We start from the raw sequence: 27,234 nt of genomic DNA, 5'->3' as shown, positions 1-27,234 counted from the left end.
TTTACATGGAGTCTAAAAGCTTATAAAGAAACCTCCAGCCCCCCAGTTGCAAAATATTTGTCACTACTAATTAGGGTTACAACAATTAAAACCCCAGACTGTTGTCACTCAAGCAGCATAGCACAAGCAGTAGGGCATATGTTGTAGGGCATATGCTGCGTGTCTCGTTCGATGCAGGAAGGCTTTCTTTTCTCTCATTCCCTGCAAGCAGCTGAGCTGTAATACAGCTTTTAGGCAAGGATCATGTGCAGCTTCACTGTGTCTTGGTAAAGGTAACGTCCAGTTCTCTTTATGCAGCTGAATGAATGATTATTTTTTTACCCCTGAGCACTGGCATGACAGGAGCCTCAGTTTTTAGAGGCAGTGTAAAATATGAATTTTGAGTAACTTAAGGAACAGGTCAGAGAATTCTCAATAAACCTTATGAAACTGCCCCCAGAATCTGACTTCCAAGTACATGGCCCATCCTACTGCTTGGCTGCATGTCAGGCAGAGGACCAGATCTCAGCACCTGCGCACCATCAGTGCTCTCACTGAGGCCCAGGGAAGTGAAGTTTAACCTGTAGGTCACAGGAGATACTTAGCATCTTTGATGGCTGAGCCTTTGCTGGGCAGCTACTGAACTAAAGTGTAAAATGCAATTAGCAATTATTTTAATGAAGCAGAATTCATCAATTTAACATAGGCAAGAAGCCAAGTAAGAAGAATAAAAATATGTCTGGGATTTGACACAAAAAGGAGACAGCATTCCTTTCATACCTCCTGTATGAGCCATCGGAGTTTTCATCTTGCTCTTTGCTTTTATCTACCAAAACCAGCACTTTGCACAGTTGGGAGAGAAGGCAAAGGCTGTGAACTAGCTTTTAAAAATAATTTGAAATAGAAAGTTTAGTTTTATCCAGTACCTGTGGTTTCACACAATGTTAACGTGCTCCGCCCAGCACAGAGTGCAGGTCATGTATCTAGCATGCAGACATTCACCAACAACATGCACAAGCCAGCACTCCCATGCATGCCATCAACAACTTACCTGAAGACCCAGGCAGGATTTATGCCATAGGGAGCTTTGTTGCTGCAGTGATGGGGGAGAAGGCATGTGGAGAGCTTCTGGTATGGCAGCAAAGGCTCCCCTTTTGCCATGTCAATTACAGACCAAAGCGCTTTCATGCTGACTGTTCATCTCCATACTCTCCACCCACCAGCTTAGGACTTTGTCTGCTGTAGCTTCTTGCTTTCAAGCCCTCTTTTGTGTTCAGGGCTACCCTTTTCTCAGCATGCTGCCCAAACTGCTCCAGCCAGAACCATCACCTTCCCGGAGGAGAAGCCGTCTCATGGGGAGCGGTGTTGCCCTCGCCCTCTGTAAGACTCCCAGCAGAGGACTGGTGCTGGTCTGCATCTCCACTGGAGATGAGCTAATACATCTTCCATCAGCTTCAATCTGAGGTTTTCCACATGGTGACAGCACTGCTCAGATTTCCTTCTAGCTAACAGAACTTTGGCAGTGGGCAATGTCCTGCCACCAAACCTTACTTCTGAAGAAAGAGATTGCCATGGCACTAGCCCTGCCAGCACTGTTTGGTTTTCAATGTTGTATTATGCTTCAGGTCTTTGGGAAATCTAATTTTTGTGTCAGTTTAAAAATATTCTTTTTATTAGATTTTTTTCATTAAAAGATACATTGCAAACATAAGATAAAGGAACAAATTAATGAAGTTAAATATGAAACAGAGTTAAAAACATAACACAGGAAAATAACTTAGTTCAACACAAACACAGACACATAAATTATGAACATATATAACATAAATCAGCACACAAAATATAGTGGGCAATACCACCAATTACACACTGACACTGACTGGAAACAGGAGCTGCAAAGTGGCTGTAGAGAGTAAGCAGGGGAGCGTGCAGGATGCTCACCCATTCTCACCAGCACAGTCCCACAAGCTACCCCAAACCCTTGCAGAATGGGCCCCACTCCTCTTGTAAGGCTTGACTGACAAGTTACCTGAGCTTCTTGCCATTACTGCTTATCACAGTGAAGCTGAGCAACCATGGGTTGGGTTCCTACATTTGATACTGCTTTTCTTCTCTTCCAGCTTATATCACTATGGGAACAGTTCAGAGCTGCAGTCCAATTAAAATTGGTATTGTCCCTACCCATTTTATTTTGTAAGGATTTCCTATGCTTCTTAAGTGAGCCACTGACTTTGCTTTGAGAAATACCAGCACACCACTGCATACAGCACAAACCAGGAGCTGACACAAGCCCCATACTCACCCACTCCTAGAACAGCTTCAGAATGGTTGGAGCTTTCCTCTACAATCCCACCAGCAGCATGAGGAAGATCCTCTCCTGCTGTGGAGCAGCGTGGGCTCCTTGTATCTGAGAATGTGTTTGAGCCAATTGTGGCATTATTTGAAGCAGCCTATAGACTGCTTGCACTTACCACACTGAAGGAGGGCACTTCAGCACAGCCCTGCCAGGTGGGCAGCCTGGGGCTGCAGATCCAGGATCTGTCCCCTCCTCCGACAAAATAAATGGGAAGACAGAGGCACAGATGGATCACTGCAGCCAGTATACAATGGCAGAGTTTCAAGCCATCTCAGAAAAGGCCCTCATTACATGTTGCTGGTCTAGCTCTCAGCAGGATGTGATTCTGTTCTTCCCTTTGTGTGCAATGGACTCAGGTTTTTTAACTGCCTTCAGTAGGGCTGGGAACCAGATGTGTAAATATCTTGCATAGTCAGAGTAAAACAGAAACACCACTGAAATATCAAACCCCTCTGGAGTGTCAGAATAAGCTTAGCTGAAATCACAGCAGGGGCTAAGCCCACCCACCCTCCCAAACATCTTGCTAAGGTACTGGGTTACCTAGCTGCAGCTAGCAGCTAGAACTCTGTGTAGTGGGTGGTTACTGACTTTTATTTTCCAGAGTTTGTGTGTAAAGGACAGTAAGTATGTCCTGAACTCTGTATACTGCCTTTCATCCAGAAGGATCCCAAAGCACTCCGCAGACTGTACACACAGGGATCACTCAGCCACTGCTGGAAGGTAGTGACCTCGGGGGTGAAAGGCAGCTGCCATTCTGCACCAGCAGCACTACACAGCAGTGTTTTTAAGGAAGGAAGTGAAGAATAACTTACCCACTAGAAACGATGAATATTATCCTTTAAAGGAGCCCCTGCATACAGAACAGGCTACACAGCATACATGTACACATGCAACCCACTGCTTACCAAACCAGGTCAGCTAATATGCTGATACCAGGAATAGATGTGATGTACTGGAGCATGCAGCGACCAGTCAATACAGGCCATGCACCTGGTTCTCCCCAGTGTTAGGTACTGACGCTGACTGGCTATTTCAGGTAAGAGAACAATCAGAGGACAGGTTGCAAATGCTGACTAGATCCCCTCACACTCTGCGTACATTCTGATGTTTTCTATCACCTACATGATGCAAGTACTTTCTCCCAGTAAAAGCCCGTATTTGTTAATGACTGGAGTAGTGTAGCAAGCACATTTTCTTTTAAAGGATCTTTCCAAAGATAAAAATAACCCTTTTCCCAGATTTCTTTCCTTGGTGTCAAATCTAAGAAACATTGGCATTCCTACAGCCTTCCCTTCTAGCTGTCTGTTCTGATATCCACTCCATCAGCATCTCCATGTATCACCTTTTTATACTTTCCAGTTTTGCAACCCCTATTCTCTACCCATAATGGCTTAAACCTTTGTCTTTAACATATTGCAGGTTGCAAACACTTTCCATGCCCTCAAATGCTGTTATCTATTTATGCAAGCTGGTAGAGCTGGGAAAGTGAAAGAGTGGGTAAGCTGGTAAATATATGACAGTTTTATGAGATTATCAAGGCACCAGTTAAAAAGAGAGTCCTGGTGATATCAGGTAGCAATTCTTTCTTCAGCTTTATGCTTTCTTCACTGTGTTCATGGTTAGTATTTGTAACACATCACAGTGACACACAGCTGTGCAAAATATCACACAGTTCACCTGAGAAAGATAAGATCCCATCAACACATTTCATGTGTGACACCAGACTCATGAATTAAGAACAGGACCAGGACAGTCAAGCGTGACTTGGACTCTGATGCAACAGCAAACAGAGAGGACATAAAAACCAGCACAAGGCAGTAGCTCTGGCCAAAGGATGAAACTGAGGATCAAGAGATGGGAAAGCGACAGCAGGAAAGAACAAGGGTGACAAACACAGAGCTTGAAGACAAGACTGCTGAGAGCATCTAGGAAGGGACAGCCAGGCAGGGTAAACACCAAGGCTTTCATACTGTATAATGCAAATGAACAGATACACGTGGGAAAATTAAGCATAGGACTTTGGGTTTGTCTAGGTAGTGAATTGAGGTGCACTTACAGTCCTGAGCCAAGGATAGCTCAATACAAAATAGCTGGAAGATACCAGAAAACTAAAGCAGAGGAAATGCTATAATGAAATGCCAGTTTGCACCACTGCAAGGAAAAGGAAGGTGTTTCAGGTTCCAGACAGAAAGCATCCTGGCCACTGAGCATGACAATTATATCAAATACAAGACCTCCAGTTGTATTCTTGTTCCTGGAAGAATCATTCTTGCATGAGAAGTCAAGTGGGGACACTGGCTTCAGTCATTAAGGATGTAATGTGGGACTTTGCCTACAATGCTTCTGGATAAGAATACAAGCCCACCCTGCTGCTGCTAATGCAAGGACTACAGCAGCTCCTGCTTACCAGCTTCTGCCTTCTGCCTACCGCAGCGCTGTCTCCTATGGTTAATGAAGCTGGGCCAGTCTGTCAATTCAGTTATTCACCTATGCCTGGGAACGGAGACAATCTTCTGTCTTCATTGACTTGCTGTCCCATACAAAATGTTCCATTCATAACGTCTAGGATTCTTTAAAGTAAGCTTATTAGAAAACTTTCATTCTGATATCCTTAATGTACAGTCTACTTCCCAAGCAGCTCAAACACAGACCATCTCTTCCTTCACCTTACACTCTTTCTGCACTGAGTTGAATTTACTCTCGGAAAAGTCCCCTGCTTCTTCATACCTGACTGCTTGCTACATTTCACACCTCTTCTCCGTATCTTAGGTCTTCTACTATGCTGACTTTAAAATTAATCTCCTGAGTCTTTTAGTCTCACTACATATTCACATTTCCTCTAAGACTTAACAGGAGGGCTCCTTTTCCCATTAAGTATTATACTATTTACCAACTGTAACGATGTAAAGCTAAAGTGAAGCCTGTAGCTCACCATGTGCAAGCATAGACTGTAGGCAGCCATGGCAGGCCTGTGAATATCACACCGCTGCATATGCTGTGCTGTACTGCTATAGTTTGAGGAAGAAGGCAGGGAAAACACAGGGAAAGGGACTTCCCACAGACTCCAAGAACCAGCCCAAAGTCTGGCATTTGCATCTTTGCCCACCCTGTCCTGTGCAGCACTCTCTGGCTGGGATGTTGGTTTTGCCTAGAGCTGCCACGTCCTGCCGTAGCTTGGGCTGAGTTTCACAAGGGGCTCTGGCCAGCAAACACCTCTCGCTTCTCCCAGGTTGTGCAACTATTCTCTCTGTCCTCAGGAAGAGAGGCACAAAAACTTCTTTACCTTCTTCCAGTAGTCCCTGGACTTTTTACATGGGCAAGTAGTGACAGGACAAAGGGGAATGGCTGTAAACCGAAAGAGGGTAGATTTAGGTTAGATAAAAGGAATAAGGGTGGTGAGGCGCTGGCACAGGTGGCCCAGAGAAGCTGTGGCTGCCCCATCCCTGGCAGTGTTCAAGGCCAGGCTGGATGGGGCTTGGAGCAACCTGGTCTAGTGGAAGGTGTCCCTGCCCATGGCAGGGGAGTGGAACTAGATGAGCATTAAGGTCCCTTCCAACCCAAACCATTCTATGGTAACATAATAACTAACACTGTGCCAAGTCAGTTGGTTCAGACAGAAGTTGTGAAAATTCTGAACAAAAAATGTATCACTGGTCTGGACACTCTCCCGTCCTTTAAAGCACAAAGACTGAGAACTCTGATCCTCTCAAAAGCTGTACATATGGGTGCACCTTTTATTCTTAGCAGAAATGTCATCTGGGAATAAAAGATAGATCTCAGCTTTGAGTCAGCACCCTGATACTGAGTCAGGAATTTTAACAGAAGTTTTCTTACAGGGGAAATTCCTTCCTTGGAATATAGCAATTTTAGAAAAGTTTGAATTCAGGTCTGAGTAGCATGGTCCAGGCTTATCTAAGTTACCTACCAAGGCTGGTATTTGTAGGTAAAATCCCTGTTATTAGTGAAGTAACCATTGCTGCTTTTAGAGATAATACTCAAGATGCTGCAAGACGCAACAACGGAACTCCCTCCTGTTTCCCCTTTGTTAAATATATATGTGTCCACCAGCACAAGTTAGGCAGAGACTTGGTGGCTTCCTTTGTGAGGCAAAAGTAGCAGTGGCTTCCCTAGGTGTACTTATTTATTTTCCTTCTACTCTTGGCCCTGAAGGATCATCTCAGCTTATAAGAACTAAGCTTCTGTCTATCTGATTATTAAATCATTTCTAAAGCAGATGGGGAACTACAGTGGTTTAAACAGCTAGGCTGAGACTGCATGGCTAAAAATAGTATAGCAGGCTCCTTTTAATTAGTAAGATGATCAAATATGACAGAAGAGAGAGATGTAGATATATGGATTTGTGTGTATGTGTGTCTTTAAAATTAAGTTATTACCTCAATACCAGGTATTATTTATAACATATATGATACATGATGTCTGATTTTTATGATGCCATTTATCTTCACTTGGGAGAGACGACAGGCTAACTCTGCTTTCATAATGTCAATCCTTGCTGTATTCAAAAGGAAAATTGTAGTAAGATAAACCTGCCACTATGTGCAGTACCATCATTTTTTAAATGAGGTGGATTAGTAAGTGCTCCAATGCAACAGTCTGTCAGATCTGCAACTCCCTGAGATTGACTCTTCCACAGGGCCCCCATGGACAGCATGGAAGAACCAGTTTATCTTTATACCTGTGATTTCACATCATGGGTACCTGGCTTAGGGCCAAAGGGGTGAGGGACTGTGATGTCTATCCTACCACTGTGCTGCCCATGTATTTTCGAGGACTCTTCAAAACCTTAACGGGGGAGAAAGGAAATCTGTTGCCCCTCTGCTCCAGCAGTGTGGACGTGGCCCTTTGGTGTTCACCAGATGACTGATGACCATGATGTTTGGACCTGGGACTACAAAACTACTGTCCAGGATGTGGTGGGGGCTGCCAAGAAACACATACTGATGCCACACTTCATGCAGGTAAGCAGAGGAGGTTGACGATGTCTGGCATGTTGGGCACTGGGTGAGACAGATGTCCCCTTGCTCCAAGGGGAACCCAGACAGGGAGGCACTGCAAACTATACCCTTTACTATAGGAGGACCCCACCAGCAGTGGGCACAACCCCCTTCTTGGCCATTGCACAGAGGTATCAGCTTGTACTTTGAAAGGACCTGGAAGTAAAAGATGAATCATCACTGCAGTGGAAATTCTCTTGGCAAAATCTTGCCAAAGATTTTCCAGCCAAACCTTAAGCATATGCTTAACTTCAGCGTGCTGCAAGGTCAGCTAGAATATGTGATCCTGTAATGAGCAATCACTAAAGCATAGTGGAGCTCTGGGAACGAGGGCTGCTGAATTGCTCTACTCCTACACAGTCGGGGAACTGCAGTGCACTTTGGAGAACTAGAGCATGCAGAATTAACTTTGTCTTAATTTAGCCCGCTGAGTACGCCATAAAGTTATTACTTTGGTAATGCTCTCCTCCGAGGACATTATGACGTGCCAACAGAGTGACTATTTTCTCATCTGATGGTAGTGACAAACTGCCATAATGCAAAGTATGAAAAATTCAGGCCCTTCCTAGTTCTGTTAGCTACCATGCCATTGGAAGATGACGTTTTATATCTGTATTAAGAAAAATGAAAGAAAATGTTTACGTATGCTTACTAGTAAAACAGCAATGAACTAAAGCCAACCAATCTACAATGATTTTCTTTACAGGTACTTAGATTATAATTCTACCATCCCAAACAGAGCTTGTCAAGTTACCCTTCAAATCAAACGCAAGAGAAAAATCCGTTCTTGGCTGTGTTACTATAAACCCAGCCAGTCTAGTAAAGTGAGAGTTACTCTTCCATGTATTTGGCAAATCTGGGAGCAGAATTTACCACTCGGTGTAAATATTTCTGCATAGTTTGTTTTGAAAAAAATCTTGCCTATTCCTCTTTCTGGCAGACTCTTAGAAAGTAGTAAATATGCAGATGGGCATAGTGATATATTTTGTATCAACATATTTTAAATGTGTGCATATGCATTAGCTATATAAATACATTCCCCAGGAAGTCTGCCAGTGGATATACTACAAAGCTCTGTGTGTTACATTTGGGTTTGCTTGTGCAGTAGCATGACAGCATCAGAAAGAACTCCTCTGGGCTTCTTTGCTCTACAACAGCTCACACTTACCTGCACAGTTTCCCCTTTTCTATCTGTATGTACAAATGTTTTATATTTATATGCCATGTGTATGTATCTAGTCTATATATAAATATACATACATACACAAATGCAAATATATGTACTGTATATACACATAGAATCATAGAATCACAGAATTGTTTGGGTTGGAAAGGACCTTAAGATCATTTAGTTCCAACCCCCCTGCCACAGGCAGGGTCATCTCCCACTAGACCAGGTTGCTTAAGGCCCTGACCAGTCTAGCATGCCTTCATTATAAAGCTGTTGTAAAGCCATAACAAGGTTAATGACCTTTCTATGAAATACTGTTCCATACAGTAGCTTCTACAGTAGCATCTACACTTGATGACTGTCTGGTGTCCCAGTATCACCTTACAACTAATGATGGGTGATACATGAAGACCATAGCATTATTCCAAAACCATACGACATACCAAGTCAAAGTGTACTATTTGATACTAAGCAACACCAGAGTAATTCCTCACTGACCCAGTTGCTGCACCTTCAGCTCCAGCCCTGTGATTGCTCTGTGCTGTCCCATGCACACTGTCTGTCCCACCCTGTGCTGTCCAGTATCTCTGCTCCTCCACCCCACTCACAGCATCTGCCTCTGGTCCTGCCCCCTCTCCCTGCTCTTCCCTCTCTCTAGAAAATCTGCTGTCCATGCAGATCCCTGAAAACAAGCGGGATGAGTGGATGTTGTCCAAGCTCTGGGGTCCTGCTTGGGGGGCTGGAGAGAAGCAAGCCTGGCTGGTGCCCAATGCCGCCCTGTGCTGCAGCATCCCTCCCCAGCTGCGCCAGCTTCTTCCACCTGGAAGGACTGGCTGGAGTTTGGACACTGGTGAAGGACAGGAGAGGAAAGGACATCTGTCCACTGCCCTTGAGATCCCCCTGTCCTGTTATCTGAAAGGTTTAACAGTGTCATGTTTCTTGCTGTTACTCTACTCAATTTCTGGTATCAGTACCATCAACTAGTCAAAGGGTATCGCCCATCACTATTTACATGAGCATTGACAGAGGGGGGCAACGGAGGAAGCGGCTGCAGTGCTGTGGGTGGATATGGATGTGTATATACATACGGTATCATTAACCATGCACTACATAACCATATAGATACTGCTGCAATGGCACTATGAGAACCATGCTCTTCTACTTTATTGCACAAGGAAAAGCCACGACAATTACTGTAGTGGGAACACAGCAAAAAGGCAACCTTGCATTTAATTCTGGACAAAAGTCAATCTGCTTTTGCAGTGATGATAAGCTAGAATGAGCATTATGGAATTCTGCTTCCTGCCCACCCACCTCCCCCCTTCTTTACGGCTACTACTTAGATGAGCTACAGTATTAAAAGAGAAGCTGCAAAAATGCTAACTGCAAAAATAAAGGATGAAATAAAAAAGTCAAGCACCCACATTCCCCCCAACTAAAAATGAAGCTCTGAGGAAAGGGAGGAGGGAAAAGAAAAGGAACTTACCACACTGCGAGTGAACTTTTCTAGAGAAGTTCTACGACCTTGCTCATTCTCTGGCTTAACAGGGAAAAAAGTGCGGAGAAAAGAAATACAGAAGAAAACCCTTCAGCTTAAATGCAGTTTTTCAAAACAGCAGCAAAATATAAAGAAGTAGCTAGGGGAAAATGTTGTAAAGAAATGTAAAAAGCAGAAATCAATGTTTGCAACAGCAAACATAAGAAACCAAAACCCCTTAAAGAATGAGAGACATCACTACTTTTACTCTCGGAGAATGTCACCTTTTCTCCTGTGAGTTTTTTGATCGGTTCAAACAGGTCTGTGCATTGCTGTGTCTCACAGCTATTGGTATTGATTTCTTGTTCATTGAATTTTCCTTCTGTGGCTGTTTAAGCTGGGACCTCTGATTCTGGTTAACATCTGCCAAACAGCTGATCGGAGGCTCCCATCCACTTGGTTTAGAGAGATGAAAAAAACCCACATAACTTTTACACTATTAAAGAGCAATGTGTGAGTGAATACAGTGCTGGAAGAAAACTGCCACTGAACTCATTGCCAGGGAACCCACACATCTCCATTTATCCAGAAGGTAGAAGCACATTTCCAGTAATTTTGGCTACTTGAAAACACAAGACAGCATAGGTATGTCTGTGCAAGGCCATGGAAAGATACGGGCAGATTTGGGGCACTGGTATTTTTGTATCTGGAGTACAGGACTATTCATATGCAAGAAAACATTCAACTTCACTGTGAGAAGACAAGCATGTGCATCATGGCTTTATTAACATATCCCTGAGAAGGTTGCTCACTGCAGCGCTTCATTCATTTGGCACAAGGGAGATGTAATTGTCACTAACAGGGAAGAACTAAATAATTTATTGGCATGTTTGCTGGAATATCTAAGAGAAAAAAATTGTTATAGAGAAGAATCTCAGTAATACGAAGGAAAGCTTATTGCAGTCAGAAAGCTGTGGTCACTGCTGATTTCCAGGAGAGAAACTTACTTTAATGTGGTGAGTCAGTGAAATGGAGGTGATGACATAAAAGTACGGGGGGAAGCACAGCGTCCAGGAGCCTCAGTTCGCAGCGGCAAGAGCGACCGAGAGAGCCTCAAATCCTCGACAGGACTTGCCCAGGAGCCGGCAGCTCAGCTCACGCGAGCAGCTGACTCACAGGGGGCGGCGCCAGGAGTGACGGCACCAGCCCTCAGTGGGGAAAAACCCACCCCAGGGAGCGCGAGCGACCAGGGCGGGCAAACAGGGCGTGGCGCAGCAGTTTGCGCGGCAGTTGGCGCAGGCAGGGCGAGCGGGCAGTGAGCGGGATGGTGAGCGCTCGCCTCAGGACCAGGGCCCGCTCTGGGAGCTCTGCCCCGGCGGTGGCCAGCGTAGGCACCCAGACAGAGCCGATGAGAGGGGACGCTGCGGCGCAGACCTCGGAGTGTAGAAAGTGCCTCGACTGGTCTCTTGAGGCGAGGGTGCACAATGGACAGGGCTGCACTCGGTGCGCCCTGGTGGAGGTCCTCCTGCAGCAGGTGGCTGAGCTGCGGGAGGCTGTTGGAGAACTAAAAGATGCCAAGGAAGCTGAGAGGAAGCTGGGCTGCTTGCTCCAGGCCCAAACGGTGCAGGGGCTGCAAACGTCCAGCATTGCTCATATAGGAAAGAAGGAGGGCAGCAACCCAGGAAGCTGGGAATTAGTCACGAGAAAAACTAACAAAAAAAGGAGGAAGAGGACAATTAACGACAAGGGACTTCCTCCTAAATCTGATGTCCCCACCCAGAACCGCTTCGCAGTTCTGCACGGGGCTAATGAGAAAGCACCCACCACACCTAATGAGCATCCTGCTGATGCACCAGTAAAGAGGATCACTACTGGTGCCTCCAGGAAAAAGCGGAGGGTCATAGTAGTAGGGGACTCTACTTTGAAAGGCACAGAGGCACCCATCTGCCGGCCTGACCCAGTCTCGAGGGAGGTGTGTTGCCTGCCAGGGGCTCGGATCAGGGATGTTGCTGAGAGGCTGCCTGCTCTAGTAAGTCCTGCTGACTATTACCCCCTTCTAGTGGTCCATGTGGGTGCTAGAGATATAAATAGGAGTAGCCTGGAGAACATTAAGAAGGACTTCAGAGCCCTGGGAGAGGTGGTTAGGGGCTCTGGAGCTCAGGTAGTTTTTTCATCGATTCTCCAGGACAAAGGGGAGGACCTTAAGAAAGCTAGGCGCATTTGGCAGGTTAATAAATGGTTAGAATGGTGGTGTCATAGTCAGGCGTTTGGCTATTTAGAACATGGGGCTCCATTTGGGAGGCCAGATCTACTGGAGGCTGGTGGAGCTGGTGTGACAAAGAAGGGGAAGAGCTGTTTTGGTAGGAGGCTTGCCAGGCTGGTCAAGAAAGCTTTAAACTAGATGTGTTGGGGGAGGGGAGCATTGATCCATCCCAACACTCCTGGTCAGTTGCCAGCACCTGTAATAAGTGCTTGGAGCGATGTAGAGATGTTCCAGCTGCCCCAGCCATTGAGTCGGCTGCATTTGGAGCTCAGCTAAGGTGCCTCTATACAAACGCCCGTAGTATGGGGAACAAGCAAGAGGAATTAGAGATGTGTGCAAGGCTACGGGAATATGATGTCATTGGTATCACAGGAACATGGTGGGATGGCTCCTATGACTGGAGTGTCGGAATGGAAGGTTACAGGCTGTTTAGAAAAGACAGGCCAGGCAGACGGGGAGGGGGCGTTGCTATCTATGTCAGTGATAGGCTAGAGAGTACGGAACTCTGTCTGGGGACGGGTGATGAGGTAACAGAGTGTTTGTGGGTGAGGATCAAAGGGAAAAGAGCAATGGGGGACATTACGGTGGGGATCTGTTACAGGCCGCCTGATCAAGAGGACTCTGTGGATGAAGCGCTCTACAGACAGATAGGAGCAGCCTCACGCTCGCAGGCCCTTGTCCTCATGGGGGACTTCAACCATCCTGACATCTGTTGGAGGGACGGTACGGCCCGGCACAAGCAATCCAGGAGGTTCCTCGATTGTGTGGAAGACAACTTCCTCTTTCAAGCAACAGAGGAGCTGAGAAGGAGAGGTGCCATGCTGGACCTCGTGCTCACCAACAGGGAGGGACTGGTTGGAAATGTGACGCTCCAGGGTAGCCTTGGCTCTAGTGATCACGAGATGGTTGAGTTTGAGATCCTCAGGACAGTGAGAAGAGCATGCAGCAAGCTCACTGCTCTGGACTTCAAGAAAGCAGACTTTGGCCTCTTCAGGAACCTCCTTAGTAAGGTTTCATGGGATACAGTCCTAGAGGGCAGGGGGGTCCAAGACTGCTGGTCGATATTCAAGGATCACCTGCTACGTGCTCAAGAGTGTTGCATCGCGACTAGAAGAAAGTGCAGCAGGAGGGCCAAGAGACCTCCATGGATGCACAAGGAGCTGCTGAGGAAACTTAGAGGGGAAAAAAGAAGCTTATAGAAGGTGGAAGCGAGGACAGGCGGCCTGAGAAGAATATAGGAGCATTGCCCGAGAAGCTAGGGACCAGGTTAGGAAAGCTAAGGCCCAGCTAGAATTAAGTTTGGCAAGGGATGTAAAAGATAACAGGAAAGGATTCTATAGATACGTAGCAAATAAAAGACAGACTAGGGACAATGTGGGCCCTCTCCGGAAGCTATCAGGAGAACTGGCTACCATGGATTTGGAGAAGGCTGAGGTTCTTAATGACTTCTTTGCCTCAGTCTTCACCAGCAAATGCTCTGACCACACCACAAAAGTCTTGGAAAGCAAATGCAGGGACTGTGAGAATGAAGACCTTAGGCCCGCTGTAGGAGAGGATCAGGTTTGAGACCATCTTAAGAACCTGAATGTGCACAAGTCCATGGGACCTGATGAAATCCATCCACGGGTCCTGAAGGAGCTGGCGAATGAAGTTGCTAAACCACTGTCCATCATATTCGAAAAATCCTGGCAGTCAGGTGAAGTTCCCGATGACTGGAAGAAGGGTAATATAACCCCCATTTTCAAGAAGGGGAAGGTGGAAGACCCGGGGAACTACAGACCAATCAGCCTCACCTCTGTGCCTGGCAAAATCTTGGAACAGTTTCTCCTGGAAAACATGCTAAGGCACATGAAAAACAACGAGGTGGTTGGTGACAGCCAACATGGCTTCACTAAGGGGAAATCCTGCCTGACCAATTTGGTGGCCTTCTATGATGGAGCCACGGAACTGATGGACAGGGGCAGAGCAGTTGACGTCATCTACCTGGACTTGTGCAAAGCGTTCGACACTGTCCCGCATGACATCCTTGTCTCTAAATTGGAGAGACATCAGTTTGATAGATGGACCACTCGGTGGATAAAAAACTGGCTCGATGGCCGCACGCAAAGAGTTGTGGTAAATGGCTCGATGTCCAGTTGGAAACCTGTAACGAGTGGTGTCCCTCAGGGATCGGTGTTGGGACCGGTCCTGTTCAACATCTTTGTCGGCAACATGGACAGTGGGATGGAGTATGCACTCAGCAAGTTTGCTGACGACACCAAGCTGTGTGGTTCGGTTGATACGCTGGAGGGAAGGGATGCCATCCAGAGGGACCTTGACACGCTTGAGAGGTGGGCCAATGCCAACCTTATGAAGTTTAACCAAGCCAAGTGTAAGGTTCTACACCTGGGTCGGGGCAATCCCAAGCACAGCTACAGGTTGGGCAGAGAAGAGATTCAGAGCAGCCCTGCAGAGAAGGACTTGGGGGTGTTGGTTGACGAGAAGCTTAACATGAGCCGGCAGTGTGCGCTTGCAGCCCAGAAAGCCAACCGTATCCTGGGCTGCATCAAAAGAAGCGTGACCAGCAGGTCGAAGGAGGTGATCCTGCCCCTCTACTCTGCTCTTGTGAGACCTCACTTGGAGTACTGCGTACAGTTCTGATGTCCTCAACATAAAAAGGACATGGAGCTGTTGGAGCGAGTCCAGAGAAGGGCCACGAGGATGATAAGAGGGCTGGAGCACCTCCCGTATGAAGACAGGCTGAGAGAGTTAGGGCTGTTCAGCCTGGAGAAGAGAAGGCTGCGTGGAGACCTCATAGCAGCCTTCCAGTATCTGAAGGGGGCCTACAAGGATGCTGGGGAGGGACTCTTCCTTAGGGACTGTAGTGGTAGGACAAGGGGTAATGGCTTCAAACTTAAACAGGGGAAGTTTAGATTAGATATAAGGAAGAAGTTCTTTACAGTGAGGGTGGTGAAGCACTGGAATGGGTTGCCCAGGGAGGTTGTGGATGCTCCATCCCTGGCGGTGTTCAAGGCCAGGTTGGACAGAGCCTTGGACCATGTGGTTTAGGGCAAGGTGTCCCTGCCCATGGCATGGGGGTTGGAACTAGATGATCTTAAGGTCCTTTCCAACCCTTACGATTCTATGATTCTATGATAAAACTGCAGCAAAGGGGATAAGGAGTTACATATACGGGAAAGCCAAAGCAATGATGATGCTTGACAGTGCACTGGAAGTAAGCGTTGCACTGGAGGTGCTCATCAGAGGCACCTACCCGCCTATAATCTGCCACAGATTTAGCCGCAGTAACAACCCCCCGGACAAAGCACCAGCGCAAAAATCAGATAGAGAAGATGTAAGGAAGCCAAAGCGTATTAGAAAAACTGGATGAGAACTTGTGTAGGTGAGTCTAGGCAAAGCCTTTTGATGCTTCTGCATGTTCATCACAGCTGCCACAGCTCTCTCATGTCTACAAGGTAGACTGAAGCATACCAGGCAGAGATGGAGCTGATTCTCCTCACTGCATCACCAGAGATGAGAATAGAACATAAGGCCCTTTTAAGACAAGCAAATATTCTTGTCCAAAGCAATATTCTTTGTCCAGAAGAAAGAGTCAAGCAAACTCCCCACTTATAAACATTTGAGGATGACAGACCACTAGTTCTAATGTCCCAAAAGCGGAACCAAAAGTGAAAACTACATTTTAGCCAACACTGACAGTGGAGCCAAGGTCTTGGAGCACATACCAAGCAAAAAAGCAGGCTTCCTGTCTGGAAGGAAAGCAGTAATGTAACCAGTCCAATGCTCCCCGAAGGTGTATTTATCATGCACTAACCCAGGGGTTAGTTGCCTCTCCCTGCATGTGAGAGGAGAGGAAAGGGAAAAGAAATGTCAGCCTCACTCTTCTGCTGAGCATGGCAGCAGTGCAAGTGCTCAGAGCATCATAGATCCCCTCTTTGAAGGAGCCTCAGAGGTGCCCCTGCACCCCAGGGTGGCAGAGGTGATGGAGATTGCTGCAATCCTACTGCCTTGCTTGAACGTGTCAGGACAAGCGGGACTGAGGATAGCAGTGCACTGCCATGCGCTGGCCTCTGTGCTGGACTCTTGCAGAGGTGGCAAGACCTACCAGCAGCCAAATTAAAGGCACAATTTCACCCAGGAGAAGAAATACCTAAAGAAAAGACATAAAGTTCTGCAAGGCTCCTGTGGGGAGCAGGGCACTTGGAGTCTGCAGCAGCCCATTGCTGGGGACTGAAAATCAACATCTGGCCCAACTGCATTTTAAGTGGAGCTTTGCCGTGCATTGGGGGCAAAGGAGTGAGCTGCTGGAAACAGCAGTTCCTGCACTTGCTGTCAAAATTTAGGGTCTCTGATTTTGCTACTTGCAAGGTGATGCAGCTTCCCACCCAGCAGGAAGGCAAGATAGTGGTCTCCAAAGATGATGAGCACCTTGTTGGGGTTCTGAGAGCTCCTCTAGTGCAGGGGGACACCCACAAGGCTGTTTCCCTACCACAGCTGAAGATATGCATGGGGAAGCACACACAGAGAGCACCCATAGCATCCCACCAAAGCGCCTTGCAAACACAGACTACAGCAACCCTGCACATTTGGCATGGGGATGGCAGGCTGGGACCAGCTGGATGCGTGGAAAGCTCATCCCCATAGCATCCAGCTCTGAGTCAAAGCATGACATTTTCTAGTAAAATAAGAAGCAGCTGAGGCAGGCTGGCTGCAGAATGATGAGCTGGCTTGAGCAGTTTGAATGGCAGCGGGTGTGGGTGCTGGCTGCACAGCTCCCCGGCTCTCCCTGCCTGCTTGCCCGCGGACCGCGTGGCTGGCAGCCTACTGCGGAGGTAACCGCCTGCCCGCACCCCTCCAGTGCTGCTGGAGGTGTGGAGTGTGGCTGCATGCACAGCAGAGGATGGAAATGTAGAAATAACAAAGTGAAAACAAGAAAAGAGACTGAGTCAGACCTTCCTCAGTCCTGTGAACGTATCTGGGGTTCTGCACAAGGTCTGACAAGGGTGCAGACCCCAGGGCTGTGCCTGCTGCAGCACCACAGCAGTGTTTGCACAAACACACACTGCACGTGCAAATGGAAAGGCAGAGAAACACATGTGCATGCCAGGTCAAGCATTCTTCCTAGGTGCTTCTGGATATGTGCATTTGGATAAAGTCTGAAACTACCACCCCTGCTGCAGATGAAAACCATTCAGAACAGGTAGGTGCAGAAAAATAGATTTCACCCCTTAGGAGCTGTTCACTAATTATTGACTGTCTCCTCCAAATTTTCCTGTTTTCCATGATTAATTATTTACCCAGCCATCCCAATTTCAAGTTCCTTTGTGTAGATTCTGCTGGCACAGAGCAGTGTAAGTAGAAAAAAACTTATGAAAACCAGCTGGCACTGATTATTAGAAGTAATTATGAGAAAATTGCTCAGCGTCTTTACAACACTCAAGCCAAGTCCTGCCACTGAATCAAACTGGTGCCCTGATGGGACTGAGATGGGAACAGAATCTGCAGTAGGAACCTTCCTGACAGTATAAAGCAGTCAGGACAAAGGATCTGGATAAAAGCAATGCTTCAAAGGGTTTGTGCTGAAAATGGAGCCTGTTCCTCATGCCATGAAGCTCCTAGACATTGCCTTGCTGACACTTTTTGCCAGGGATATGAAAATACATCCAGAAGCTTGTTCTTCTGAAATGCAGGTCTGCAAAAATCTCTTTTTCCCTCCCTGTACACATGTACACCAGTGCAAAGCAAGAAAGCAAAGGGCACGTACAGTGCTACCAAATGGCTGGAACAGTATTTTGCATGTTTTGTGTCCTTTTGCGCAGGACCATGGAGAACTCGTCCTTCTCTGAACCAGCTGGAGAGGAAAACGATGCTCTAAACCAAGCAAAACCAACCTGCTCTTCCACCGGTGTGACGGGGCTCACTCCCATGGCTTTGCAGCCCATGTGCATTGCAGCCACAGCAGCCTTTTCAGGTTGCTCCCCTGCCTGTGGGCAAGGCTGGATCATGGGAAGCCATCCCGTGCCAGGCTGACATGAATGCTGGTGCTGTGACAGCTCAGCTGCTGCTTCAGCTAACACAGAGATACCCACCCACATCATCGTTTCACCTTTACAGGGAATAATGGGAAGTGCCTTGAGGTCTTCTCTCCCTCTCCTCAAAAATAGCTAACAGAGCATGTGTCTGGCTGCGCCTTCACCGTTAACAGAGCTCCTGTGCAGCCCCTTCCATGGTGCACTAACTAATACATGCTGCTCTTTCTCTGGGGAATAAACCACAGCTCTGCAGTCACATCACCCAGCTTGAACACCTCCTTGCCTTGAGTAAGGAGGTTAATCATGGCACTTATTCTGAGGTTGGCTGCTCTCTAAGGACAGCCAGCCACCATTTTGGCTACTCTGGAGGAGGGCTGGGTGGCAGTGCAGTGGTCATTACCTGCTGTAGTCTGCAGCAACATGCATTTTCTACGTGCAGGTTGACACTTGACTGCCCAGCACAAGTGAGGCGTGTTGCACACATACACAAATAAACCACGATGAGTTAGTTGGGACCTCAGCACCATCCCGATAGTCCTTCACCACTGATTTCTACCTGCTGCAAGGGGAAGACTGGGCATGGAGGCACAGGGCTCTAATCAGGCCGGGCGTACAGCCATTCCTCCTAGAGGACAGGGCTCTTCCCTCATCCCTCCTCTTCTCCAGCCTGGCAGGGGAGGAGGACCTCTGTGTGAGGCAGGGAGCTACACCCAGCTTTCCCCCTCTGAAGCTCACTGCTTCCAGTCACACCCTTGCTGGAGGCCAACCTCATGTTCCCCACTGAGCACCATGAATCTGCAGGATTGAGGCCAATAATGCTGTGGTTATTTGTAATAATGACACTGGGAAGAACGGAGAAAAAAAGTTCAAAATGGATTAAGAAATTGCGTATGCTGGTCTGTACGCAGGCTATGTCCACTGTCTTGCATCAGTTAGTGGAGTGAACAATATGTTCCTTTAATCCTCCCTGGTCCCCCCCTCATAATTCCATCATTGTATCTCAGTCCTGACCCATAACTTCTCCTCCCTCCCAGCCCTCCACTACTGCTCTCCCAGAGCAGGGAGGGGAAGCTCCCATATCTGTGGTTATTGTATGGTGTGGAAAAAAAGTAACTCTTCAAACCTACAGTATCTCACAAATCTCAAAAATGTCAAGCATGTTTTGAGGCACTAATTGAGCCTTGCTACCTCTCCACTGTGCAGCTTGCCAATATCATTCCCATTCAACAGAGAAGAGGATATGAGTTATGCAAAGTTTAACCTTCCTTTCCCCAAGGTCACACAAGAAAGTAAGTGGGGAAACCAGGGGAAGTGCATGGATTTTGTGGCTCCCAGCCCTGTGCTCTAGTCACACAGTCAACCTTTCCCTTTTTCCTGCCCTCTCAGCTTGCCACAACCCACTGCTGGAGGGCAAAAGATCCCAAATGACATAAACTTATCCACAAAATACTCGTGTGTAAATCTCAAGCCATAGAGAGGTTCATTTGCTTTGCGCAAGCAACATTTTTAGCCCAAGTTTATCATGCTGTGCTTCTGACAGAACTTATTTTCAGTAATAAAAGTAAGGCTATGTCATATCAGTGTGCTATACAGGCAATGTTAGGATATTGTCTTCGGGACAAGACACACTCATGCCCCAGAGACGTACTCATCAAGTCTTAAGCAACTGCAGTGAATTTCTACTCACATCAGTGAATCCAGGACTTTGTATGCAGGCTCTAAACCAAATCCTTTATCCATGCAGGCTTCTCTTTTTCTTCTCTCCCTTTGCAGCTATTTAGAGGAATTTTAAAGGGATGCCTCTCAAAGCTGCAACAAAGATCTTACCATGTAGCTCAGAGTACAGAAACTTCATGTTCTTTCTGTCAGCATCTCTTGTACATACACTGTTTCCAGAATGTTCACTTGCCCAACACAATGCAATGTGATTGCGAAGAGCCTTACAGATGCTGGGGTAATATCAACTCCCCATCTGCATTGTGTGAAGCTGGCGAACAAGTCATCTGCACAGATCTACTCCTGCCTTTTTTGTGCCTTGCTACGTTTACTCATGCACCCACAGCTCCTTCTAAAAGAAACTTGATTCTTACTTTCACGGCTGTGTTAACATGACACCAAAACCTGCTCCTCCGGCAGTTTGCAGGGGGATGAGAATGTCATGCTGTCACATCCAGGGCTTGATCTGACAGCAAACAAGGATTGCAAAAAAAAACCCAAAACCCCTAAACCACCTCCGCTTTGAATGGGCTCAGCTGGGAGGAGAAAACTCTCCTGATTTTAGGCACATGAACCTTCACGTGCTCAATGGAGTCTTGGGGAAAGGGGAACAATTAACTGATAGGGATAGGAAAATGGCAAAGGTTTTTATGCTTTTTACCATCAGAAGACTTTGCCTTGCACCTCCTTCTTTCCCCACAGCCTCTGAACTCTAAGTCAGGTCTTAACCAGCTTATGCTGTCTCAGTTCAGAGATTTTGAAACAGATAACCAACAGCTGCCCTCCATTACCTTCCCTTAATCCACCTGCCAGTAGTCCCAGGCACAGCAGAGAGAGGGGTTTGCCTCCTTTTGTTACCATATGCATGCTTTTAGGGCACACAATGACAATCAGGACAAAAATACCACTGGGATTTCATTGTATTGTGCCGATGCAATGTAATTTGGCAGCACACACAGAATGCAGCAGAAGAACAGCAGGGAAGATGGTGATGGGAAACCATACACTCAGGCTGCAGAAGTCAGCAGTCAGTTTATGTACAGTCCTGGAAGCCAAATGTAAGTGGGACATGTACACGTGTACATGCATGCACATGCACACAGAAGGACATGTAGACTAATGGGAATAAGGCAGGAGGTGCGGGAAGCATTTGAACACAGCCACAAATGCAGAGATCAGTAGCTTATCTCCCAGCCCCTTCGGACAGAAGGGACACTTGGACAGGAGCTGCTGTAACTCTATCTAACCACACCCTTCCTACCTTGATCTGGGGGTTCCTGGCAGAAACATGGTGCTGGCAGAGCACATGCAGAAACCAAACAGGCTAAGAAGAGCTCAAACCCAGTTCTTCTGTAAGACAATGTGGCTGGAATTCTCGATTACTGCATGGGAGTTCTCGTCTCCAAGGAAAAGGAAACATCTCTGGGGAGCCAAAAGCAAGGGAAAGGGAGAAAAGGAGCAGGGGAGTCACTGGGTTTATAGGTAAGGCATCCAAAGGGAAGATCACATGGTGAGGCTAGCGAGGTGAAAACCAGAATGGGTGAAATTTGCACCAGTAATGAATAGATTGGTGTGTTCTGCTTCTTATACCAGACATCATCTTTGTCATGAGGAACAGGCAATACAATTTTAATTGCCTGCACAGAGTTTGGGCAACAGCTGTGCAAGACAAACGCTTCCCATATTATTTTTACCTTGAGTCACCATGTTTTCCTCAAAACTTACACTGAGGCTGTGCATACGGATGCCATACCCTGTGCCCCCAGTGAGGAAAACAAAAAGTGCTCATTCCTTTCTTAAATAAAGAAAAAAAAAATACAAAAAAGAAACAATATTTTCATTTTCACACTAGCAGCAAGCAGCAGGCAAGAATCAGGAAGTGCTAAGAGATGCAAGCACGTCCCTTCCAACAGATACCTTCTTCTTTGCCAGCAATAAGTCCTGGTAAGCATTCGAACGGAGGAAGCGCGCATAGCTGTCACTCTTCATCAGCTTGTAAATGTGCTCCTATGGGACGGAAGGAAATGAGAAACAGAGAATTGTTATCAAACCTCATTTAGACATCACAGGGATTTAAAACACAGCGAATTAGAAGGAAGAGAGACCGATCAAAGTTCTAATTAAGTCTGCTATTATTGATTATCTGTGTTGTGGTAGTGTACAGGAGGTCCATCCTCAGGCAGGACCTTGCTGTGCCTGGGGCTGTACAAACACAAAACAAAGAGATGGCCCTCACCCCCAAAACTAGGACACATTATTCAGTAATCAGTGTTATTCTGCAAAGCCTGCAACTCTTTGAAGCCCCCAGATCATAAGCAGGTGTCTAGCCAGGCTGAAACTACTTGGATGTCTCAAGAAGGAAGAAATAAACACCAGAAATTGTCCCACATATTAGGTTTCATTTTACCACTCATAGGTCTTGAACTATCAGCCAGCACTCCCTCCTGTTCACGCAGGGGAACTGATACTTGGGCACATTTCATCTCCGCTTAAGATACATACTGAAAGCAAGCCAACCTGTTAACATCCTGAAAAAGCCTGTATCTCTGGTGACTATGCAGGGCAGTTATACAACTAGATCAGATGTGGATGGCTACAACATATGCATAAAGTTAAGTTAGATGAGTCCTTCTCATAGGGTCTTTTCTTCTCCTAGCAAGTCAAACTACTGTAACCAGTTTGCTCTGAGAGCACTTACTATGTGCACCTTTAAACTTACAAAGTGGTGTTTCATTGTGGCAGAACTTAATGCCTACCCTTTTCCTATCTGCTAGCTTAGTTTTACTTTCCTGCTGCTAAGTCAGCTCTTCTTCTCCTAATTGTCCCTGGATTTGCAATAGATATTACCCCAAACACCAAGAAAAAAAAATCAAAATACTTTGACCAAATAATGACTGAGAACACACTATAGGAACTCAAGAGAAAAACAGGCACCCTGGACATTTCTCTTAGACTTTGCCCAGGGAAGCACTTTTATAGAGTTAATGAGCAATTTTATCTATACTGATTTACACAACGTGAAATATTCTCTCCTGCCCTAAAGCCATTGTACATGAAACTTTAGAAGAGCCAAACCAGACTGAAGTTGCACAGGTTATTTCACAGTGTTAACAAGCCAAGCAGAATTCTCTTATCTTCACCATCATGGGTAATTAGTGATGACCTGTCTATACACAGAAGAACTGCTTAATTCTGCTTTCCTGCACTATTTGGTATAGTCCTAAGAGGGGCATAACTGCCACTGGGTTTCCTACAACACAGCATAAACGTATCCTTTGAGCTATAACTTGGTATAGAACAATTTTTACTGGTTAATTTCCATGCTTGCTTTTAGACCTGACAGTTTCTCATTTGTGTAGCACTATCTAGCTGAAGGATAGCACAAGATTTTGCAATAGAAATGCTCATATAATGCTATTTAGCAGCTGTCACCCTTCCTTGTTGCAGAAAAACACAGGGGAGGGCACATCTTCATACTTCTCACCTACAGCACTGCCATGAGATTTCACATCCAGCTGTGGGGCATTTGCTTTATTTATTCAGGACAGAATGAGCCGAGTATGCATTACGACAAGGAGAGGGAAAATAATGCACGTAATGGATATGGTAGTCAAAAGGTTTCTATTCCTTGGTATGAATAAGGATTTTCAATATCAGCTTTCTTTCAAATACTTCACCTAGCAGAAATTCAGGATTTGGTTGATTTAAACCCAACCTTATTGCAACCAGTTCACCTGTATTGTTACCTTTTAAGGTTTCTCAAGGAGACTGCATGTCCTCCTAATGAAAACCCCCCATGACTGTATACCTGAAAATTTTCTTCCTTCCTCTTCCAGGACCATGAGGAGACTGATGAATAGGTGGGGCAGCCACCATGTAGCCCTTTAACAGTAAAGAGCCTGGAGGGTCTCCAGAGCCTCCCTCCTCTTAGTGGTCCTCCCTTGCAGCAATCAGTACACGCAAGTTGCCGGTGGGAGGGAGTGCTGAGGGGGGCAGGAAGGTGCTGTGGGTAAGGTCATGGGTGACAGGGGTACTTTGATTAACATTTTTATAGACATGTACTTTATTGTTGGTTTTTCACTGTCTTTGGACTCCAAATGGTTTCTTTATCTGTGGTCAAACAACTGAGTCTGCTCTGAAAAACAATGACAACATTTTCTGAAAATAACATTAATTTTTCATTGCCACATAGACAGGTCACATGAGCTGTTTGCAGGCCAAGGAGAACACTCCAGGCTGGCCATACAACCTGCCAGCACGCCAGCGACGACTATCATTCTTGCTCATGTCAAGACGACTTCATGTGTTTGACCTTAAAACAGTATAAATTCAATATCTGGCTGCGGGAAGAAGGAAAAATTACTTCGATTCTGAGATGAAATAAACCACAAGCCGACTTCTTAAATGAAGCCCTTCTCTCAGAAACAGGACTATTGCACACCCACAGCCCAACTGCCACTGCGGTTAGCTAATTGGAATGAAACATTTTCTCTGCTTTTCACATCTTGGAATCACTGAACAGCAACACTGCTACTTTTCAGTGGTTCACCAAAGATATAATCAAACAGGGAATAACTATTCCTAGGCTTTGAATGCTAATGAAGAAAGAAGGCTCGGCATAGGGGAAGGGAGGGACATGCATAGCTTCAGAAGCAAACTTCACTGCTTAGAATTCAAAGGGCTTGCTTTGAAAAAGCTCTGGACTGGAGGCACGAATGATACTCTGATCATTTATTTTACAGCACTGCCTTTCTGAAGCACCTACTGGAAGTCTGAGCCAGTTGCTCAGGTCAGCAAAGCCTGCCTTCCAATTTGCAACAGTACAGGACAGCTTACGTTGCTGCAGCCAAAATCCCCGCTGAGACTGCACCATGAAGGTTCCTGCTAAAATTGTGGCTGCAGTGTGTGTTCAGCCCAGTTACACAACAAATCTAGCTGCAGGACAGGAAACACCAGTGGCTAGGACATTTGTTTTGATCTTTAGCCTACGCTGTTCTTCGCCACCAAGCTATTTTCTGCTACACTTTCTAAAATCTGCAGCTTTCTAGGGAGGATTTACAGCTAGCATTTAGCAGTTCCTCATTTCATAAATACATTGAAATACTGGAGGTATAAATACATGAATACTGGAGGTCTAGCAACTGGAATACTGTGTTCAGGTTTGGTCTCCACTATACAAAAAAGACGTGGACATGCTGGAAAGGGTCCAGAGAAGGGCCACAAAGATGATCAAAGGACTGGGAAGCCTGTCATGTGAGGAAAGGCTGAGAGAGCTGGTCTGTTCAGCCTTGAGAAAAGAACGCTCAGGGGAGACCTTATCACCATGTTCCAGTATTTAAAGATGGCTATGAAGAAGATGGAGGCTCCCTTTTTACAAGGAGTCGCATAGAAAAGATGAGGGCTAATGGGCACATGTTACTCCTGGGGAGATTCCAACTGGATACAAGAGGAAAATTTTTCACAATGAGAACAATCAGCCATTGGAATAATCTCCCCAGGGCAGTGGTGGATTCCTAAACACTGGACTTTTTTAAGATTCGGCTGGACAGGGTGCTGGGACATCTAGTGTAGGTCATGCTTGCCTAGAAAGTTTGGACCAGATGATCCTTGAGGCCCCTTCCAACCTGGTATTCTATGATTCTATGAACTGAGCATATTCTTCTGTGGAAGCCTGACAACCAGGCATATCAACAGAGGTGTGGGCATGTACTTAGCTGCTCTACGCAACTTGTGCAAATTGGCTTGTCCCCTTCTATCACGGATTTTTAACTCACTTTGGGTCATTGCAACTCACTGGTCTCTCACATCTTATTTTACTGAGAAGCTGCTTTTGCTCCTGCTCTTTATCACATGGTGGAGAGGGAGCACAACCTCACCAAAGACTGAAATCTCCAACTGCAGCCAGCATCTCTAGTAATGCAGTGTACTCACATGTACACTCCCTGACATACCTGACACTGCTGGTAAGAAATCTGAGGCTTCCCATCCTTATGCTGACAAAACTCTGCATTTTGTAAAGTTCTTTATTACAGGGTAACGAGCTCATTATTACTAGCTCCCTGAATACACAAAGCAAATGCACTACTTGTGTAATTTTTAACAACACAGCTGCAGCTATGGACATTACAGTCTCTTGCAGTGCAAGCAGTCTGGCCAGAATTATCACTGTGACATTTCTTTACAAGCGCCATGGGAAGTTTCTGTACCACATCTGCACAACAGCAGGAAATACGTTACATCTAGGCAGGGCAGCATCTCCCAGCCATTGCTGGGTACAACTTCCCAGGTAGGGCTCAGACTCTCAGCTCTCTGCTCCAGCCTTAAGACAGCAATCCTTTAGGGAGTCACATTGCAAAAGCAAAAATCTAAAACAATTGTCTGACAGAATCGTCCAAGTGATCTAGTAAACCACTGAACAAGGTAGCACCCTGCTTCTAAAGCCAGATAGAAAGCGGGGGGGGGGGGGTGGGTGGGAGGTGGAGAGAAAAAGTCTTTCAAGATTTGGCCAGGAGTTGACAGGCATCACACGTCCCACTGGTCTCCCCTGCAGCCTTGCCAGCTATCTCTGAGCACCAAGCTACCATCTCAGGCCACTGCAGTGGCAGCTGTGAGTGGAGACAAGGACTGACTTGACATGTGCGAGCAAGCCCTGGCGAGCTGGCTTTTTCAGCTGACTGGTCATTTAGTCCTTCACACAGTGTGCTGTTGATGAGTGCTGGCTGTACTGATGATCCCCTGTGAGGACGGATGCACATTTGGAAATGTCAGTCTAACGTGGAGGGTGACACAATAACCTGCTTTTGTAATTACAGTGCATTTCGTCGCCAGGAAGAAAGCAATTCCCTTACAAGACTGCTGCAAGCAGAGCAGATTTGCTCTCAAATATCCCCAGAACTGTTCCCCAGACCCCGAACCAACGCAACAGGGTCTGAGTGCGTATCTTCTTGAGAAAAAGGTAGACCCCTTTCGTGTTTTATGCACCTGAATCACACCTCCTCCATGGTGGGAAGAACTATGCAGCAGTCCTGAGGGCTATTAGGGCCCACTGAGCATCTTCTCTGTACCTTGGGCTTGTATGAGAGTTACATTTCAGATAGCATAACTATCCCACTTGCCATTGCCAGATATATAAAGGAGAACAAGGAGTAAAATTTAAAGGTGGAAATGTCACTTCTGTGAACTAGAAAACAAAGGCACCAGCCAGGTAAATCACAAAAAAACCCTT

At 46.3% G+C, this 27,234-nt stretch overlaps 1 protein-coding gene across 7 annotated transcripts in view; it reads right to left on the bottom strand.

The window, feature by feature from the left end:
- Window positions 1-27,234, bottom strand: part of RGS6 (regulator of G protein signaling 6) — a 284,505-nt gene that overhangs the window by 8,177 nt on the left and 249,094 nt on the right. For 5 of the 7 annotated variants that reach the window (XM_030483768.1, XM_030483772.1, XM_030483769.1 and 2 more), the window contains one exon: window positions 21,927-22,016. In XM_030483768.1, the coding sequence (XP_030339628.1) occupies window positions 21,927-22,016 (90 nt within the window). Of the gene's footprint in view, window positions 1-10,007; window positions 10,062-21,300; window positions 21,432-21,926; window positions 22,017-27,234 lie in introns of those variants that run through there. The other 2 variants (XM_030483770.1, XM_030483771.1) reach the window with 2 other exon arrangements.

Source organism: Strigops habroptila, chromosome 4 (genome assembly GCF_004027225.2).
Source record: "Strigops habroptila isolate Jane chromosome 4, bStrHab1.2.pri, whole genome shotgun sequence".
Lineage (NCBI taxonomy): Eukaryota > Metazoa > Chordata > Aves > Psittaciformes > Psittacidae > Strigops > Strigops habroptila.
This window is presented reverse-complemented; position numbering and strand designations above follow the sequence as displayed.